Source organism: Dermacentor andersoni, chromosome 1 (assembly GCF_023375885.2).
Source record: "Dermacentor andersoni chromosome 1, qqDerAnde1_hic_scaffold, whole genome shotgun sequence".
In the NCBI taxonomy this organism is placed as follows: Eukaryota; Metazoa; Arthropoda; class Arachnida; order Ixodida; family Ixodidae; genus Dermacentor; species Dermacentor andersoni.
Window position 1 is genome coordinate 98516103 of NC_092814.1, and position 18270 is coordinate 98534372.

General features: G+C 44.9%; 2 protein-coding genes across 6 annotated transcripts in view; one reads left to right on the forward strand and one right to left on the reverse strand.

Annotated features, from left to right (window-relative positions):
• The window catches only part of LOC126545390 (uncharacterized), a 51792-nt gene extending 39833 nt beyond the window's left edge, over window positions 1–11959 (forward strand). The window contains exon 3 of the mRNA XM_050193229.3: window positions 9887–11959. Within this exon, the coding sequence (XP_050049186.1) occupies window positions 9887–10118 (232 nt within the window). The 3' untranslated portion in view covers window positions 10119–11959. The remainder of the gene's footprint in view (window positions 1–9886) is intronic.
• Window positions 1–18270, reverse strand: part of Sac1 (Sac1 phosphatase) — a 140736-nt gene that overhangs the window by 25222 nt on the left and 97244 nt on the right. For 3 of the 5 annotated variants that reach the window (XM_055061830.2, XM_055061831.2, XM_055061832.2), the window contains one exon: window positions 16921–17301. The exons of 1 other annotated variant lie outside the window; for it this stretch is intronic. In XM_055061830.2, the coding sequence (XP_054917805.1) occupies window positions 17214–17301 (88 nt within the window). In that variant the 3' untranslated portion in view covers window positions 16921–17213. Of the gene's footprint in view, window positions 1–10595; window positions 10701–16920; window positions 17302–18270 lie in introns of those variants that run through there. One more of the 5 variants, XM_050193218.2, reaches the window with a different exon arrangement.

An 18270-nucleotide genomic window follows, 5' to 3' on the forward strand; every position in this document is an offset into this window, starting at 1 on the left:
TTCGTCCGTTCTTTCGTTTTGAGATATTGTTGTCGCTTTATTACGCTTTCCTTCACAGCAACATTGTCTATTGCGTTCCATCCTGGGGAAACGGGTACATACGTTACTCATTTATCAACCATTCAGAATCTCCAGAATCGAGCAATAAGAATAATAACCTTCAGCAGCTTTATGTCCAATGCGTCCTCCTTACTCTACTCACATGGTGTTTTATCGGTTCAAAAACTAAACAAATAAATTAGGGGTTTTTACGTGCCAAAACCACTTTCTGATTATGAGACACGCCGTAGTGGAGGACTCCGGAAATTTCAAACACCTCGGGTTCTTTAACGTGCACCTAAATCTAAGCACACGGGTGTTTTCGCATTTCGCCCCCATCGAAATACGGCCGCCGTGGCCGGGATTCTAACCCGTGATCTCGTGCTCAGCAGCCCAACACCATAGCCACAGAGCAACTACGGCGGGTAACTAAACAGATACTTTCTCGACATTCTTATATATAAATATGTGTATGGAAGGCTTCCAATTCCTTTACTACACACTAATGAGTTTCCTCATGTACCATCAACTCGCTTTGCAAAATTAAATAACTTTCTCTTACCTAAACCCAGGACTAACTATGACAAGTTTACAGCTAACTTCTCATCAGTATCATTTTGGAATTCATTGCTTGAAGGCATAAAGAAATCCTTTAAAATGTTTAAAAAGGCTTTGTGCTCATACTTGTTACTCCTAAGCACTTCGTGTTGTTCATAATAGGTGCTCTTATATTTATGCATATATGTATTATCTTTTGCTTAAATGAACAATATTATAACTCAATTTTCTGTGTTTGCCACTGTTTACCGAAATGTTGCTGTCTGATCATGTATGGTTTTATAGTAGGTCTCACTCCGAGTCTTGCGACTTTGAGACCTTCTGTATTTATATGTCATATGCAATGTATTACATGTACTTCGATAATATATTCCTGAATCTTGAATCCTTATGCTATTTTTAAAAATGCTTATATTAAATGAATATAAAATTTCGTTTCAGAATTGCATTTATATAATGTATGTCAATGACCGAACTGGTACATGACGTGGAAAAACCAACAGCGCTAAAAACGGGGCCAAACAGAAACAAGACAGCGCACTATCGTGTGTCTTCTTGTTTGCAGGCCAGACATGTTGCAGCCCAGGTAACAGTGGAGATAACCGTTGATTTCCACTCAGATTTTCTAGTGAGTGGTACGGCCACGGCTACGTACGCAAGAGGGCGGGCACTATTTTGCAAATCGCTTATCACTCAACACGCTAGCTGCGTTGTGGGCATGCTATTTCTAGATTTAAAAGTACAGGAATGAAGCTTTACGCTATAACTTCGATACTATCATATAATGCAAGTTCCGCTCACTTTCAGTGACCCGCCGTCTGACTTGATGAAATGTCTGGATGTAACTTGCGATCATGGTATTGTAGTCATCACGCAACGCATATTGTTATTTGATCCCTCGGGAACTGATGAGGCAGACAGTCCGAAGCAGGGCTGCTTTCCGTTTAGAAGCCTTCGTAAAAATTACGGCATCGTAGTTCGCAGTAAAATAAGGGCCAGTAGCACAGGGATTTGAAAGTTAAAATTAAATTATGGGGTTTTACGTGCCAAAACCACTTTCTGATTATGAGGCACGCCGTAGTGGAGGACTCCGGAAATTTCGACTACCTGGGGTTCTTTAACGTGAACCTAAATCTAAGTACACGGGTGTTTTCGCATTTCGCCCCCATCGAAATGCGGCCGCCGTGGCCGGGATTCGATCTCGCGACCTCGTGCTCAGCAGCCAAACACCATAGCCACTGAGCAACCACGGCGGGTTAGGGATTTGAAAGTGTCGTGTCTTCCGACACCCGTCTATTCTGAAAATTGCCGAGACGTTTAGTTAGAACGGACTTTCCGCAGCAAGCAGCACGTGTTACGACGTGGTAGGTGAGCCTTAGCTAGGCGACTCGCCACGGCCGTCTGGTGTTGAGCGATCGGGCAGTGACGAGACGCTCTTCTTATGTCCGTATACAGGGTGTTCCAGCTAACTTTAGCCAGAGCTTAAATATATTCGAATGCCACGTAGCTGGAGAGAACCAAGGTAATGTTGTTTGCCGTCGCTTGGAGATGCTCAAACTATTTTTTTCATTACGCCTAATTTAGTCTTAATGAATCAACTTCTCAAATATTATAATTAGATGAAAAGTGTCAATGAGATAATTTTGGAGCGACATGAAAAACTCCGCACGCGGCTTTCTGTTGCTCAATACGTTTTACATAAATCTGTTCTTTCGAGCGGGAAAGACGCCCGCGTATACACGCAAAGTGACTCGAGCGGTCAGTCGCGCGGCAATTTTACGTACATTTGCAGGTTTTCTTCACGCTCGGAAAAAACACTTTTATGTTGCACGTATTGAGCAACAGAAAGCTGTATCGGGAGTTTTTCATGCCGCTCTAAAATTTTCTCATTGACACTTTTCATCTAGTTATAATACTTGAGAACTTAATTAATTAAGACTAATTATCTAATCAGGCGGAATGAAAAGAAAATAATTTGAGTATCTCCAAGCGACGACAAACAACATTACCTTGGTTCTGTCCGGCTACGTGGCATTCGAATATTTTTACTCTGGCTAAAGCTAGCTGGGACACCCTGTACAGGGATTTGGTGGAAGCAGCTCTGGATTAGGGGGGGGGGGGGGGGGGGGGCTAAGGGGGCTGCAGCCCAGGGCCTCACCTCGGACAGTAGGAGAAGGGGCCCATTTATTCTAACCTGCTTAGTATGTGGAACCATAGACAACGGAACTTCGAGCGACATGTATGAAGCGAGAAAACCATAACGAGCACACGGGGCCCCCCGCCTAATGTAACAGCATGCGTTTAGCCTGATCATTTGGGGAGAGCTTGTCGAGCTGCAAAAACAGGAATCCCCCGCCATCCCGGCGGGGCCCTCTTTCTTACGAAGCGAGGTGCGTTTGCTTGGAAGAGTTTTCGTGGTTTCCTGTCAGTCCGTCTGTCCAGTGATGTTTGGAGAGGAGGGGCAAGGGGGAAACACCTAAAACATATAATGTGGGATGACGACCTAAATCTCCCTTGCCCCTCGTCACCACCACGCCACCCTCCACCTCTCAAATAGTTCCGCTGCTGTCCTTTTCATAAAAAGGATGTGCTGCAGTACCCAACAGTGCCTCCCATTCGACTTTTCTTTACCGTGATGGTAATCTGGGCGGAGGAGGATAAGTCCGATAGCAGATGATGATGAGTCTGATGGCAGAGTCTAGGCTGAAAAGGAAAGAAGACGTCACACGTGCTTTGTCCGCGTGCCGTGGGGCATGGAATGTTCACTGTTCGGGCTAGGGTTGTGGAAGGGTGAAGTTGGGAGAGCTGGACACAAAGGCCCGTCTCCAGGGCACATTCCTACCTAGTGGCTACGCACCCTCGCGCGCGCTCGACGGAAAAAGTAGGTCATACTTGCCGCCGAACTTTCCAGAAAGAAGTAGAAAAAGATGACTCAAAGGTGTTGGACAGAGGTGTTGAAGCGCGTAGTCGTTGCAGTTAAGCTTCTAGCTGAGCGCAACCTAGCGTTTAGGGGCAGTGAGGAGATTTTTTGGTTCACCGAGAAATGGCAATTATATGGGAGTGCTTGAGGCCATTGCGAAGTTTGATCCCGTTCTAGAGGAGCACATCAAACGCTACGGGAACAAAGAAAAAGGTCACCCATCGTATCTGTCAAAAACCATTTTATCGAGCATATGGCAAAGGCTGTCAAGGAACATCTTGTTAAACGCGCAAAATACTTCTCTTTAATTGTTGATTCGACTCCGGACCTTACTCACGTTGATCAGCTGTCAGTTGTTTTACGATACTATTTAAATGGGAAAGTGTACGAAGACTTTCTTGGATTTTTTCCAATTGAATCGCATACCGGATTGTATCTTTTGGATACCGTGATGTCCCTCTTGATGACCAATGGCATCTCAATTGATGATTGTACGGGCCAAGCTTATGATTATGCGAGTAATATGTCAGGAAAATACAAAGGACTGCAAGCTCAAACTGAATTAAGTTGGCGCGTGTAGCGTTGACAGTTGCCTTGAGACAGTCATATTTTTCACTGTAATTCAGAGAGTGTGTGTTCTTTGCTGCCTCACCTAAGCGATGGAGGTATCTTTTGGACAGCATGGGCGGAACTGGCCAGCAGCTTGTTTTGAAAAGTCTCTCTGAGACCAGGTGGTCAAGACACGCTGAATCACGTAAGGCCATTCTGAAAAATTTCAATGCAGTCTTGTGTTGCCTTGAAGCTATATCAAAGAATGAGGAAGAAAACGGTGACACTAGGAACGAAGCGCACTCTCTTCAAGAAAATGACAAAACGAGCGTAGCACTTCAGAAACCAGGCCTATAGACATTTCAACTGCTGTAGACCTGCTGAGCTCTATAGAAGGCTTTGTTAATTCTTTGCGACCTCTTTTTTATATCTTCGGAGAGAGCACGCACGCTAAGTATCAATGTTATCAGGATGAGGGCAAACGCGTCGTTTTGAGTAAGCACCCGGACGGAAAAAGCGGTAGTGCGCTACAAGGTAGAAAAAAAGTTTATCGTAGAGATCTACAATGTTGTACTTGACAGTCTAGGTTCTGCTTTGCGAGTGCGAAAGGCTGCCTATACTGAACTCTGTGAAAGTTTCGGATTCTTAAAATTGCCGACAGAAGTTGGGAGCGAGGCCTCTCTGGCACAAGCTGAGAAGTTGGTGAAAACCTACAAAAATGATTTGGAGCCAGCATTTTCCGCTGAAATCGTTCAGTTTGCGAACTTTCTGCACAACTGTGTGTGCCAGGACACGAGTCCCCTGGGAATGATGAAGTTGCTGCACGAAAGAAAGCTTATTGGTGTGCTTCCGAGCCTTTCTATTGCTTTGCGAATGTACTTAAGCATACCCGTGGCAAACTAAGACCGAACGATCGTTTTCCAAGTGGTCGCTAATAAAAAATCGCCTTCGTTCCAGCCTCCTTGACGATAAGTTGAACTCGCTTGCTATCATGTCCATTGAAACTGACCTCCTCCGCGATCTATCCTTCGAACAGACTATATCTGATTTCGCCAAAGCGAAGGCGCGAAAGATGCCATATTAAAAGACGACTGTTTGCGCTATACGTGAATAGTTCCAATAAGTTCGTTGTGTCGCCTCCCAGCCTCCACGTTGCCAATGAAATGCTGAGCAGTGCAATTAAAGATATGCAAATCTTCGTTGTTCGTCTCGTGATATTTAGCGTGCTTATAAAGAACTGTATTTTTGTTATTTTTGATAGTGCCACGTTTATTTGGTGTCGTCCTTGCTTGTCTTACCTTTAACGAAAATATTTTCAAATAATGTTTTGTAATTACAGTTGGTAATTTTCATCTGTATTCTAGTGCATTTTTATGGTGTTTGTATTGCCTTAAGTATTGTATGTATCTATTACATATTTATAGAGTAACGTGTATAACGATTACTGCAGTCTGATGCTTGAATTTTAATAAAGAATGTTTTGGATACAACCATGCGTCTCCTCACGGGATTAAACTTAGTGATGCAAACAAAGCCTAGCTTCAGAAGGATCGACATCTGAGCTGTGTTGTCATTTCTACGTTCTTGTTCGTCTTGAGTGCACTAAACTTCTCCTTAAAGCCTAGCTTTTGCTGAAAACAGAATGCAGATTAACCCTTTCGCTGTCACTGACGGACCGGTACGTCATCGCGCTTCCCCCCCACGGTGTCACTGACGTACCGGTACGTTCTCTATCGTGCGTTCAAAATTTCGCGCCTGAGCGCAAAAGCAGGCGCTCCTGGATTGGCCACGCCATCTGTTGACTCTTTCTACAAGTTCGTATATTCGCTCCGACCTGTGTTAACCCATGTATTGAAGAGTACGGTGCGACTGCCACTCCCCACTTTCTCTTTGCTGAGTGGCGCGGTGGCTCCGCGTTCGCTGGATCATGCGTCGCGCGCGTGTGGTTATGGGTTCAAGGGTTGTTCTGTAATCTCCGCTGGTTTGAAGGTTTTTATTTTTCTTCTGTTGGTGTGCCTGCTACGGCGCGTCAAGTTCAGGCGCACGTGCCGTTGCCTCTCCAAGAAGGGTGACTCGATTGCTGCTTTCGCTCTCTCGCCGCACCCTCGCTTCCGACTTGCAGCAGTAAACGTAAAGTCCTTCGAACTTTGTTTGGCCTTTTTCCATCTCCCTCTGTCTTCTTGATCACGCAACGTCCCATTTCTCTCCGTTGCGCGGGCGACTGAAAGCGCATCCTCCCTGCGCGCGGTTACTTTCGGATGGCTCGGCGCGCGGGACCTTCGTCTGCTCATGGGAGCGGTGGCTGAATTCCGATTCAGAATACGAGCCGAGCTCGGATTCGGACTCGGACAAAGTCGCTTGAGACGAAGAGGGTTCCGCATCGTCAGATTCGGATGTTGAACAGATTTTATAGTCAGGCTGATGATGATGTTTACTAACAACAGCTGCAGAACACTGAAATGTGCATATTGCATTGACTATGTTATTTGTATACCAATCATAATCAAAAATAAATTGCTATGTTCATTCCCTGTTATGCTCGTTCCCTGAAACCAAGCCGACACTGGGGGTGCGTCACGGCCAGAAACGTCCGACAGCGAAAGGGTTAATCACAAAGTGAACATATGTGTTGGTGTTTAACATGGCACGCGTTTCAAGCAAGTTTTGTTGTTTTCCTTATAATAATAACAATACCGTTGATCGCACTTCGTTCTTTTTAATTTGGTGAAATGAAAATGAAACATGGCATATTTCCAGTAGTGTAGCAGGCGACGGGGAGGGGGGGGGGTGTTCGACTCCCCAACTCCGCCTCCCCTGGCTACGCCAATGGTAGGCGTGATTCACGGCAGCCGCCGCAGACAGACCTTCACTCACGCAGCGGTTTCCATATATGGTATCGGTGGCGTCGTCGGTGAAAGATGACGCACGCTAACACGGAGGAAGGAAACTAAGGAGAGGCCCTGACGTCACTCTTTGTGAAGCAAAAGTGAAGCCAGAATTTGGCGTTGCTCATGGCGATGCTCCGCCTTTTGGGCCACCCTCCTCACTTGTTTACATCTTTCGCGAAACCACGCCGCGCTGCGCGTGGTGTCGCGCGCTCGCGCAACATCTGGCAGAGCACGGTGCAGGTAACACAGCGCAACAAGACACGGTGACTAACGCAAACCCGCCCACTCAGCGCCTTTGCCACAGCCCGAAACCTACCAGAGCAACACGTGTGAGCGCTCAAAACCATAACAACGCCGCCATTGTGGCCAAAAGGCGTGGCCATACAACAAAAAAAATAAAAAAGCAGCAAAAAAATGAGAACCTACTACGTCATTTCCGCCACACTTTTCTCCTAGCGCGCGGAGGGGGTAGGGCCTCTCCTTAGTTTCCTTCCTCCGTGCACGCTAATCTGCCGCCATCTTGTAGCCATCGTCGCCGCAGGGCCCGTCTTGCGCGGCACTACGCTTTTCTTCTCGCTTTCGCCATACCCTCTTCCTGCGCTTTCCGCCGCATGATTTCGCTGCACCCTCCTCCGCCTTCCTCCTCGAAAATCTTTGCTATCGCCACATTTCATCCCCCGCTGCGCTCTGCGTTCCCTCTTTCATCCTTCGCTCGGTTAGGAGGGACGCCGAAGCTCGCCGCAGGAACGAGCGCCTGAAAGCTGAGCTCTGAAACGTAATCAGCGCAGCGAATGTGGCGTTTTTGCAGACGAGTTTCTAGGCGAGACAGACGTACTTTACCGCTAATAACGTGAGCTTCAGAAGACGAATTCACGAACATTAATTAATTTTATAAGTGCCTTGGGGGTGTTGCCTAAATGAAAAATTTGGATTAAGTGACATTTTCACGCACATCCATCTTTTAAATATCTTAAATATCGCGCCTAATTCGAGACATCCATCATCAAATTCCAAAGCTCAAACGAGGCAACATCGATACAGAGCGTCTGGCTGCGGGTCAGTCGGGAACGCCCCGTAAAGTGTGGGGTGAAGTTTTTATGACAGCATGCCGCGGCATATCCTGACCCGACACACAGTGGCAGATGCTTGGCAGGCAAAGCATGCCGTAGCTCTCGAAACTGGACGAGACATTCGGTTACAAACTTCCCTGCGCTTGTCGTTACGGGGCGTATCGGTCCGATATGGTAGCGGGGCGCCTATAATGCGCTGTCGCGGCGCTCGGTTTCGACATTTCCTGGATTTACCGCTGAAATACGATTATAAATATTTCAAATTAGGTCCAACTTTTAAGATGTAAAAAATGCATTAAAATGTGACTGGTTTCAAATTCGCCATTAAACTGCCCCTGAGACACTAATAAAAAGTTAGTTTTTGCTAACCTTCTGAAGCTCACGTTATTAGCGGCAAAGTAAGTCTACCTCGCCTAGGAACTCCTATGCAAAAATACGGCTTGCTGCATTTTTATAAAAGACACCTAAGTGCTACTTACGATTTGTGAATGCGAAAGCATTAATGTCCAATTGAACGCCGTTGAGCGGTCCTTCGATTTATAAATGCGCGGGCAACGCGTCGAGACGCTTGGCACATTTTGGTTTGGCCTTACTGAGGCGCAGTCGAGAGCTTGCGCGGGAAAGGAACGCGCGGATAACACAGGCTTTCGAGAGCGAGGGTGACGTGGCGTTGCGGCAATGCCCTCTCCCCTCACGCAATACCGCGGCAGGTGTTCCCTTTCGCCTGCCCCACTGCTCTGTCGAGGCCCGAGCTAGCAAGCGCGAGCCAGCGTCACGAGCACACGAGGCGCACTTGGGACGTGGCATCGCAGCCAGTGGGAAGTTTCGCTGCTACAGACCCCGCCGGCCTTTATCACTCAATGGGCCATTTGACGCTTTCGCATGAAGAAGAAAAAAAAAAAACCTAAACATACACTCAGAAAAATTTACACCCTTTGGGGCTTATCTTGTCCCACAACAATAATCGTCATCTGTCTTACCCGCGTTTCCTTTCTTCAACGCTGCGAGCCCGGTACTTCCCAGTCACGAACGGCATGCGCGCTATCAGTGTGACGCAGCATTCTCGACAGGAAAGTAGCGAGCTCCGAGTTTTCAGGAAAGGAAACACAAGCAAGGCAGATGACGATTATTGTTGTGGGACAAATATACACCCCAAAGGGTGCAACCGTTTTAGGAGTGTACAAAGGTTATGTGAAAGTACCCGCTAAGTGGCTTATGTAACTCTTGTATGCTGACCAAGTATAACCACCTCTGTTCAGCATAACAAAAGAAAAAAAAACAACTTCCTACATAAAACCTGAACATATAATGTCGGCTCACAGGTACCTCTAAAGCACACCGATATGTTAACGTAATTGGGAATTATATTTAACACATTGTTTGATTTATTTTCTTTGATTTTGCTACTCAGTATGTGCCAGTGGGTGCATGCTCATTCTTGGCCAATCCTTCAGAATAGACATGTCCCACTACGACTGTTACATAAAATACATCAAATCAAACCAAACCAGTCTTTGTAGAGCATCACACAAGCGTAACCAATAAACAAAGTTTTGCTCTACATAGACTTCAAGAAGTGTGTTGTATCTGGATATTTTTCTTTTGAAAGTCGTTTGCTTATAAGCTATATGTATATTACGAAAAAGAAAACTTTCGGCGCTGCTGTTTGCAGAACAATGGGATAACTTTAGCAATGACTGCTAATGACCTTAATCCTATTGCTGACAACAAAAAACTTGGAGCATTCGCAATGCATTGCAACGGTTGAATATGTAACGGCGTTATCGGTGTCTGCCTTTCATGCAGCACTGTTCTCTTGGTCCATCTGTCATCAGCTAAAGGCAACTTTCTCATCTTCCCAGCAGCGCCACGGTCCAGTTCGAAGACTGCATCCGCGAAGCAGTACGTCTTTCAGGCTGCCACCACGAAGTGGACTACCTTGTGACCCTGATGATGACTAAAACGCGAGAACTTTTAAGCCACATGTACAGCGCCAACTGCTGGTACCGCTGCAGCCCAGCCGCCGCTGCCAGTACGCCGTTCGCCCCTGCTGGACTTATAGCAGTGACACTTGTGGTGCTGTGGAGGACATGAAGCTGGTGACCCTGGTCGCCCGCGAGTGCTGTGATGCGACCCCGAGAGGCAGTGTTTTGCAGCAACAGAGCACCTACACTCGAACACCTAGTGCGGCAATGCAGCAACTGTAGCTGCAACGTGTTTCCTTTAATTTTTTCCATTATCAAAATTCCAGATTTACCATATTACCTTCGCATTGCCCATTTGTCGAGATAGTCAAGCAGAAAGAGTGCTGTTCAGCAAACGGTGTGTGTATCGGGCTCGCACGTCTCTTAATGAATGAAATGTTTGCCGAGGGCTCTGCTTTGCAGCACATAAATGCAATGAAAAACTGCAAGGCTGTTTCCCCGATAAAACAAAATCTAGGAAGAGGTTTACTCATGTACGACATTTCTGCCTTGGCAAACGACTTGGCTCTGCTGGAAACGTCGTACGTGTTACTCCTCTGCACTTCGCATCCTGCGATGTGCTGTCAAACAATATATTCACACTGAATGACTCCAACAATTCAACAATTTCTTGTAGAAAATATGTCAAAATGTTCATCATATCTCCCAAGTTCTATCTTCTTTCGGTGACGAGAGATGTGGGAAGGTCCACCTGTAACAAAACCACAGAAGGGTCCATCTTTGTCCTTGAAGCCGAAGGTGACCAAGCTACTTAATGCACAATAAATGACTTTTCTCAGCTAAATTACTGTGTTAATGACATCACCTGTGTGAGCTTAATAAAGGCGTCTATTCAAGCTCACCGTAAATCTGGCAAAACACATAAGTCAAGCAGATGCCATCAGGCGTAAACCGTCAGGCCCGCCGGTGCCTCAAGCATTACTATCCTGGGTTACAAGGAATTTGAGAGAAATCGCAGGTGAGAAAGTGATGGATAATCCTTGCGGAGCGATGCATCGGAAGTATATAAAGATTACACATATTATTTCATGAAAAATGATACTGAATTTTTTTTCTACTTGTGGGGCTGATTTATTGCAGGGATAGCAGCGCCTGCTGACACTGTGACCACACGACCTTGTAAACACGCGCATGTCATGTTTTACTTCAGCAAGGACTTAATTTTTTCTTAGCCCTGTTACTTTTCCTGACAGGGCGTAGCATTAATATTGCCAAGCAATTATTCACGCTTTTGTAGTACAGACACCAAGTTTACTCAAATTCACGCTTACTATATATATATCAAAGTAGATGTGAACTCCGTCATTACCACAAGGTACAGCAGTAATCTACCAGTGTTACAGTACTGTAATGTTTCTGTATTCATTTAACTTGTATTTTGTGTTTTGTATGTTCAAGTTCGTAGCTAGCGCGCTTTTTTCCTGGCGATGTCCACAAAGCTGCTCGCCACTGTATTACTCTGTTAAGCATCACTAAATGGCCCAATTGTAGTAATTATAAATAAAATAAACTGACTCAGAACTATATTCAAGAAAATATATGTGAAACGCACACACACGGCATGTGCATTCCAGTAATCTTATAATGCCCACATTACATGGACAAAGACCACATAATTATCAAAGGCACCGACAACAGATCTTTAAGGACCTAGTTTTTTACGGTGCAACGCAAGGCTCACCCTCGGCAGTCCTTACATCTGCAGCGGTTACTTCCAAAAGCGCGTAGATATTTAGTAAGCAGAATTTTTCGATCTGAGCAGCCTCTAAAAAAGTAAGAGTCCCTCCTCCAGCAACGCTAAGAAGCGAGAGCGATGTCGATAGCCCGCCGCGCAAATTGTGAAAGCTTCTCATCGTTCTGCTTTCACAGGAGAAAGTGCGACTGTGGTTAACCACTTACATTTTGACCCTTCAAACCACTTTTGAAAATAAAAAGCTGGTGTAATAAGTTCGCATTGTTGTACAGACATTTCTTATATTTGTACAGTGTTTTCGCCCAAGTACACGCCTATGTCATGGCTGGCTGGCCCCCGTCGTCGTTGTTCTGTCGATAGACAAGCCAACTCATCGAAAAAGAAGGCGAAGGCCGTGCCACTTTTCTGCTCACTACAAACGAAGGCTTATCTGCACATTGCAAGCCAGTAAAAACAACAAAAACGATACTGCATTTCAATGCTAATAAAAAAGACCAGAAACCGCATTCACTAGTATATAGAAGGCCACGTGGTGGACCTTTGATGCAGCTTCACCTTTTTGCCGCGTGGGGTACCAAAGGTCATTTTTTGTGACTTTTAATGATTATTTAAAATACAAATCCACGTTTAGTGAGAAAAAAATGGATCGTTTTAGCCACTACGATCGGGTATCATTCCATCAGCGGGGTTATCTCGATTCATGTTCTGAGCAGTTGTCTTTTCCTTTAACGAACCTGCGCAGACACATAATGGCTTGCTTTTATGTACTAAACTCTCGAGCGATTCGGGACCGTGGAAGTAGGCATACCAACATTACCAAACCAATTGTTGCTTTAAAATACCACGGACCAAGTCAGAGTCCAATCATTCAGCAGAGACAGACTCGCCCAGCTACGGGCCGACATATGTTGCTTAGCCATAAAGCGAAATTCGAAGCACGTGCACCTCCTTCAAGCCCACTACTATTGATCAACCCTCTTTTTCCCTACATTCTGCATAATTATTTTCCCTTGCCTGCGCTAAAATCCAAATGATTCCTGGAACTCTACATGTCTCGCACATTTGGCATTGGACATTTATTAATCGTTGCCTCTGGCTTGCATGCAACAGTGACTAATACATACATTATCCAACTTTGGCCAGTAAAATGTTTTTCGAAAGTAAGGCGCGCTTTGTAAAGTTGTAAAAAACATTTAGAGCTGTTTTGTACAGCTCTAATGTCGTATCAGAATTTTCAAGGTTACTTGGGTACTTCACACTTTGCCTTCGTATCAAAACTGCAATGATACTTGCTATAAACACGATAAAGGAAGTCGAAGTACAAGAACACGGTGAAATGAGTAAACAATATGTCATGTTTATCGGCATTTCCAACATCCAGCACGTTCCGAGGTCAGTGCGCATTCCCGCCAGCTTAATTTTTGTGTATCCTGATTTATCTCTATATGAGAAATCAGAAGGCAGGGACAGTGTTTACCATGTTTGGAAAGAAAATAGTTCGCCACAAAGCAGGAGTGTGCCGTTGAAGGCTTCGCGCAACACGCCTTCAGACTCGCTAGTATGGAGGAAGCATGCGTTGGCCTAGATTGGGCACAAGGAGCGCTAAGCGCAGCTGGCGGCATTGCATACATCGTCCTCTTCCTGCCCCTCATGCGGGAAGCCCTTGAAGAGGATACTGGAGCGGGTATACAGGCGCCTCGATACAAGGCGCCGGCACTTTGACAGCCGGCGTGTTATACAGACACTATTTACACACGTAGTGTAGCATGCTTCTAGGAACCCTATACACCCACTATGTTCTGCGCTATGCGGTGGTAGAAACTATATATGACAAGGCATCATACTCGGTCAGTGCTCTAGAGTGACCAGCTCTATTAAAAGAGCAGCGGGATAAATGTGCGCCACAAGGAACGCAGCCCTATTTCAAAGCAGCCTCACGCTGCTGCTGCACATGCATACTACCATAAACAAAAGATAAATCTACCCATATAAACACTAGAGGTGTGGTCAGTACAAAATAAAAATAAAAGTATATTTCCTTCTCTGCCTGAGCAAGCAGCCACCAATCTAAGCGCATACTAGTGTAACATGCGCAGTGACTGCAAATTCGGAGGGCATTTGGAAAACTAGGAAAACGCTTAATTTAAGTTAGCAGTCATTCATGTTACTGAATTTCTCATGCATTTCGCCCATCGGTGAGGTCAACCGATGTTAAACGTCCCGGACATTGAGCTTGACTATATTGCTTCTTGAAAAAAATTACGGGATATGCCTCCCTCTTTACTTTAGCAGATTACTTTTAGCAGCTTTTGCTGTGCCTGCCATTTGAATATCGTGGAGGTGACGTAAATTTGCGTCATGAAGCTCCTTCAGAATATTATTGCACGAAAGTAATCACGCGTTCGTATTTAAGCTCAGACTATTATGAGGTACTTGGATATGAAGCACTACACTCTAAGAAAAGTGCGCGCCCTTTGGGGCTTATCGTGTCGCCAAACAATGACCTCGCATGCATTTCCCGTCTTTAACGCTGCGCACCTGGTACTTCAAAGTCATGAACAGCATGGGCATTACCAGCATGATAAAGCATTCTTGACAAGAAAGTAGCGACAGCAATTTTCAAGAAAGGAAACACAAGCAAGATGGACGACGACTCTTTGGGGGCAAGATACATCCCAAAGGGTGTAAACTTTTTTTACTTAGAGTGTATGGGGAAGGTCGAGAGTTTTTGGAACTCCACAAAAATGTACGCATTACTAAGACCAATCACACTGCTTGGTTAGGCAGTAAGAGAGAAAAGTATCAAAAATGTGTCAAATTAGTCAATGGATGAATAGCATCGAAGCATAAATGGTCTTTAAACCATATATGCTTAAACTTTGACTTAAAAATATTTGTTTGATACAGTCTTTCAGAGGCTTCAGAATGCACGAGCGCGAATCATAAAGCCTTTGCCCTTATTTTTTAGCCAAATTACAGCTGTAAATGCGAAGTCAACATATCCATTCCTAATGGTGGACCTTTCTTGTACAAGCCCGGCCTCATCTGCCGGTAGCTCCGCGCTACTGTCAGTTGTTCAAGATGGCGGTTGTGCTTCACATGTGCACAACATATGAGCAACGAAGTGTTTTCTATGGAGTAAGGGATGAACGCTCATCGAAATCCACAGGGAAATGCAGCCCACGTATGGAGAAAGTGTCTTGCTTTGAGAAGTGTGAGGTGGTGGTGTTGCGAGTTCGCAAAAGGCCGTGATGACTAGCGTGACAATGGGCAGTCGGGGAGGCCGCGTGCGTCGCTGACTGACAACATGGCATGGGGCACCTTAAATTTACTGCTGTGATGGGAGAAAAGTCTGAACCGGTGTGGGGACTATGTGAAAAAATAGTGTAAGGTACATAGCCTTTAAAATGCGGGCAGGTCACCTTTATCGCTTCCCGCCCTGTAGTGCTAGAATGCATTCATACGCATCAAGGTATATAAGCAGCAAAGAATACAGCTTCTTGCTCATTTAGCAGTGCGGTATATTGTAATGGCTTCGTGAAGTCTCTCCCCTCCATCCTTGTTAGCTTATATTGGGTGATTACAAAAGGCTTCGACACTTCATCAGGACAATGAATTGCTTTCTATCCAATGTCTTATTCCCGGATGCATGGGTTCATCACCCCGAACGTTAGACGCGACTGCGACAGTACTGCAGAGTTTGCAGTGATAGCCGATTATATCACAATTACAATGAACTCGGTAATCGAAAGCTTACAGCCATAATATGAATATGACTCCAGTGAAGTTTCACTAATGCTGAACAGTCTAGGAAAGACACACCGGAGAGAGAGCACTTGAAAGCTCTTCATCCTATCTCATCTATAGTTGCAGATAAATTATTTTGCTACGCATAGTAGTTGGTATTATTTACAAGCAAGGTGATCACTTCCACCTATGAAAAATGTGTTTGAATGCATCTATTCCAGTCAGGGTTGCTTCTTCATGAATTGACATGCTGCAGGATTAGGTACTAGGAAAACAGTTTCAGATCACGTATGTGCTTCCTTTCTGTAACTTTTTTGACATTTTACTGGTGGCTCAGTGATAACCGTGTCATCATCATTGCATTAAAGAGCTCTGCCTACTGCGTCAGCCACAAAAGTGCTGCCCGGTGAATAGTTAACGCTATGCTCATGGCGTATTCATGGCTGCTTTTCTCATCAGTTACTACACTCAAACAAAATTACACCTTTTAGGTCGTATCTTGCCACACAACAATAATCGTCATCTGTCTTGTCCGCATTTCCTTTCTTTAACGCTGCGAGCCTGGTACTTCCAACCCACGAACGGCATGTGCGTTAACAGCACGACAGAGCATTGTCGAGAGGAAAGTAGCGAGCACAGCGTTTCCAAGAAAGGAAATGTAAGCAAGACAAATGATGATTAATGTTGTGTGGCAAATATACACCCCGAAGGGTGTACATTTGTTTAAGAGTGTACCACAGGATAATTTATCAGGTTTAATAATTGAGACTGCGGAAGGTGCCTCATCATAAGTGTCAATAACATTGAATATTATCTTCAACCCTTGTGCAGCTTTGTTTGCAAAAGCGTGATCAAGGAAGGTCCTCCCTACCAGCAAAAAGGAAGAAAACAGTTTATGTGGGAGACAAGAATTCATCATTACCATAGTCTCTCTTTGATACAACGTCCGGCTATATCAAGGCCATAGGATGTCCATTACTATAGGCTCTCGAAACAGCATCTGCCTAGTGTCCTACATATAGGACGCTGCTGTTTCAAACGTTGCAAGTGTTGAAGTTTCAAATACAGAGAATAGATATTCTGAAGTATATGCATTTTGTGCCTTAAGGACAGTTTCTCACATTCACGACAACAATCAATTACATCTTAATCAATTTTGGTAAATTTTCTGCTGTGAGATGGCACCCTTCTCGAAGTTCCAAAATGCGCGATGTTGCAGCTGTCGTAACACGGAAACGTCTAGGTGCACATTTGCCAAAGTTTTCACAGAGAAAATTTATGACCTTATGAATACAGGCTGAGAACCGCAAGCTATAGGAAATGTGAGTTACTGTAAACAAAATAAGTGTACTACATGTAGGACACTAGGCATATATTGCTTAAGTTCGAAGTCTGCAAAATGGCTGATGTTCAGGCGTAAGTCAGGTGACAGATTTCATAGTAAATATGTAAAATTTAGTGCATATAGTAGTTTATACGAAGCTTCTTCCAGAATATTTAATTTGAGTACTTTTTTGTGCTAAGCACGAAAAACAAATTATGTGCACCAAACCTCCAGATGCGAGACTGTGTTCATCTGAGACAATGGAGATACAGCGGCCGCCTGCACGGTATGACAGCATGGCGGGCCAGCATAGAGTCCAGAAGATCTTTGGCTGCAGACCTGAACTTGGACGCCAAGCCAGTGCCGTGTCGCTATGCTACTTCAGCTGCGATTAACAATACTTGGGTAGCGCAGGCCAATCTCAGTGCTGTCAAGAGGTTTCAGTTCTCACTGCGGTCACCACCGTACGGCCTTTGGCATGTGAAAAATGTGTTGATAAGTAGGGCGTGAGCCCAGCACAGACATGTCCTGTGTAAGAGACAAGATGAAAAAGTAAAAACTATGCAGTTTTTTTTTTAACATGGCTTTCTGGAACTGAAAGTGCAGCAGTGCCTTATACCAGGTGTGTTCTTCTATGTGGAACACTTTATTTTAAAAACATTTCATGTTTAGGCCCCTCACATTTTGGCCGATTGGCTATGTGGCTGGGTAGACATTAGCAGTAAGAACAATTTCGATGATAATTTCTCTAATGACCCGAAATGTGCTAATTAACATTTCATCACCTACTTTAGGGCACATGTTATAATTCCAAAATTGCAGCTGAGAAGTAGTGAAGTCATGCCTGCTTAGCAGAAATCCCAGCACAACTTTCTCAGCTACCTGTCCACAAAATCTGCTGAAAAATGCTTCAGCGTTCAGTTAAGATCATCCCGAACTGTTAGAGGCACACTTTTAGATGACTAGAACACCAATGTATCGTAGCACATTTTAAGCTCGCGTACCTCGAAAGTGGTGCTAACCCGCCGTGGCTGCCTAGTGGCTATGGTGTTGGGCTGCTGAGCACGAGGTCGCGGGATCGAATCCCGGCCACGGCGGCTGCATTTCGTTGGGGGCGAAATGCAAAAACACCCGCATACTTAGATTTAGGTGCACGTTAAAGAACCCCAGGTGGTCAAAATTTCCGGAGTCCTCCACTATGGCGTGCCTCATAATCAGAAAGTGGTTTTGGCACGTAAAAGCCCGAAATTAAAAAAAAAAAGAAGTGGTGCTAGTCTTAGAGGATTTCTGCTAAGCAGCATCACTTCACCAATGCTCGTCTTCAATTTTGCAATTACAACACGTGTCCTAAAGTGAGTAACTAAAAAGTAAATTAGCACATTTTCGGTAAACAGCAAAATATTCAAAATGTTTCTTGCTGCTAATGTCTGCCTAGGCAGGTAGCCTATCTGCAAGAGGCAGAGGCCTAGTTAAAAAAAGCTTCGCACAAAAAGAAAC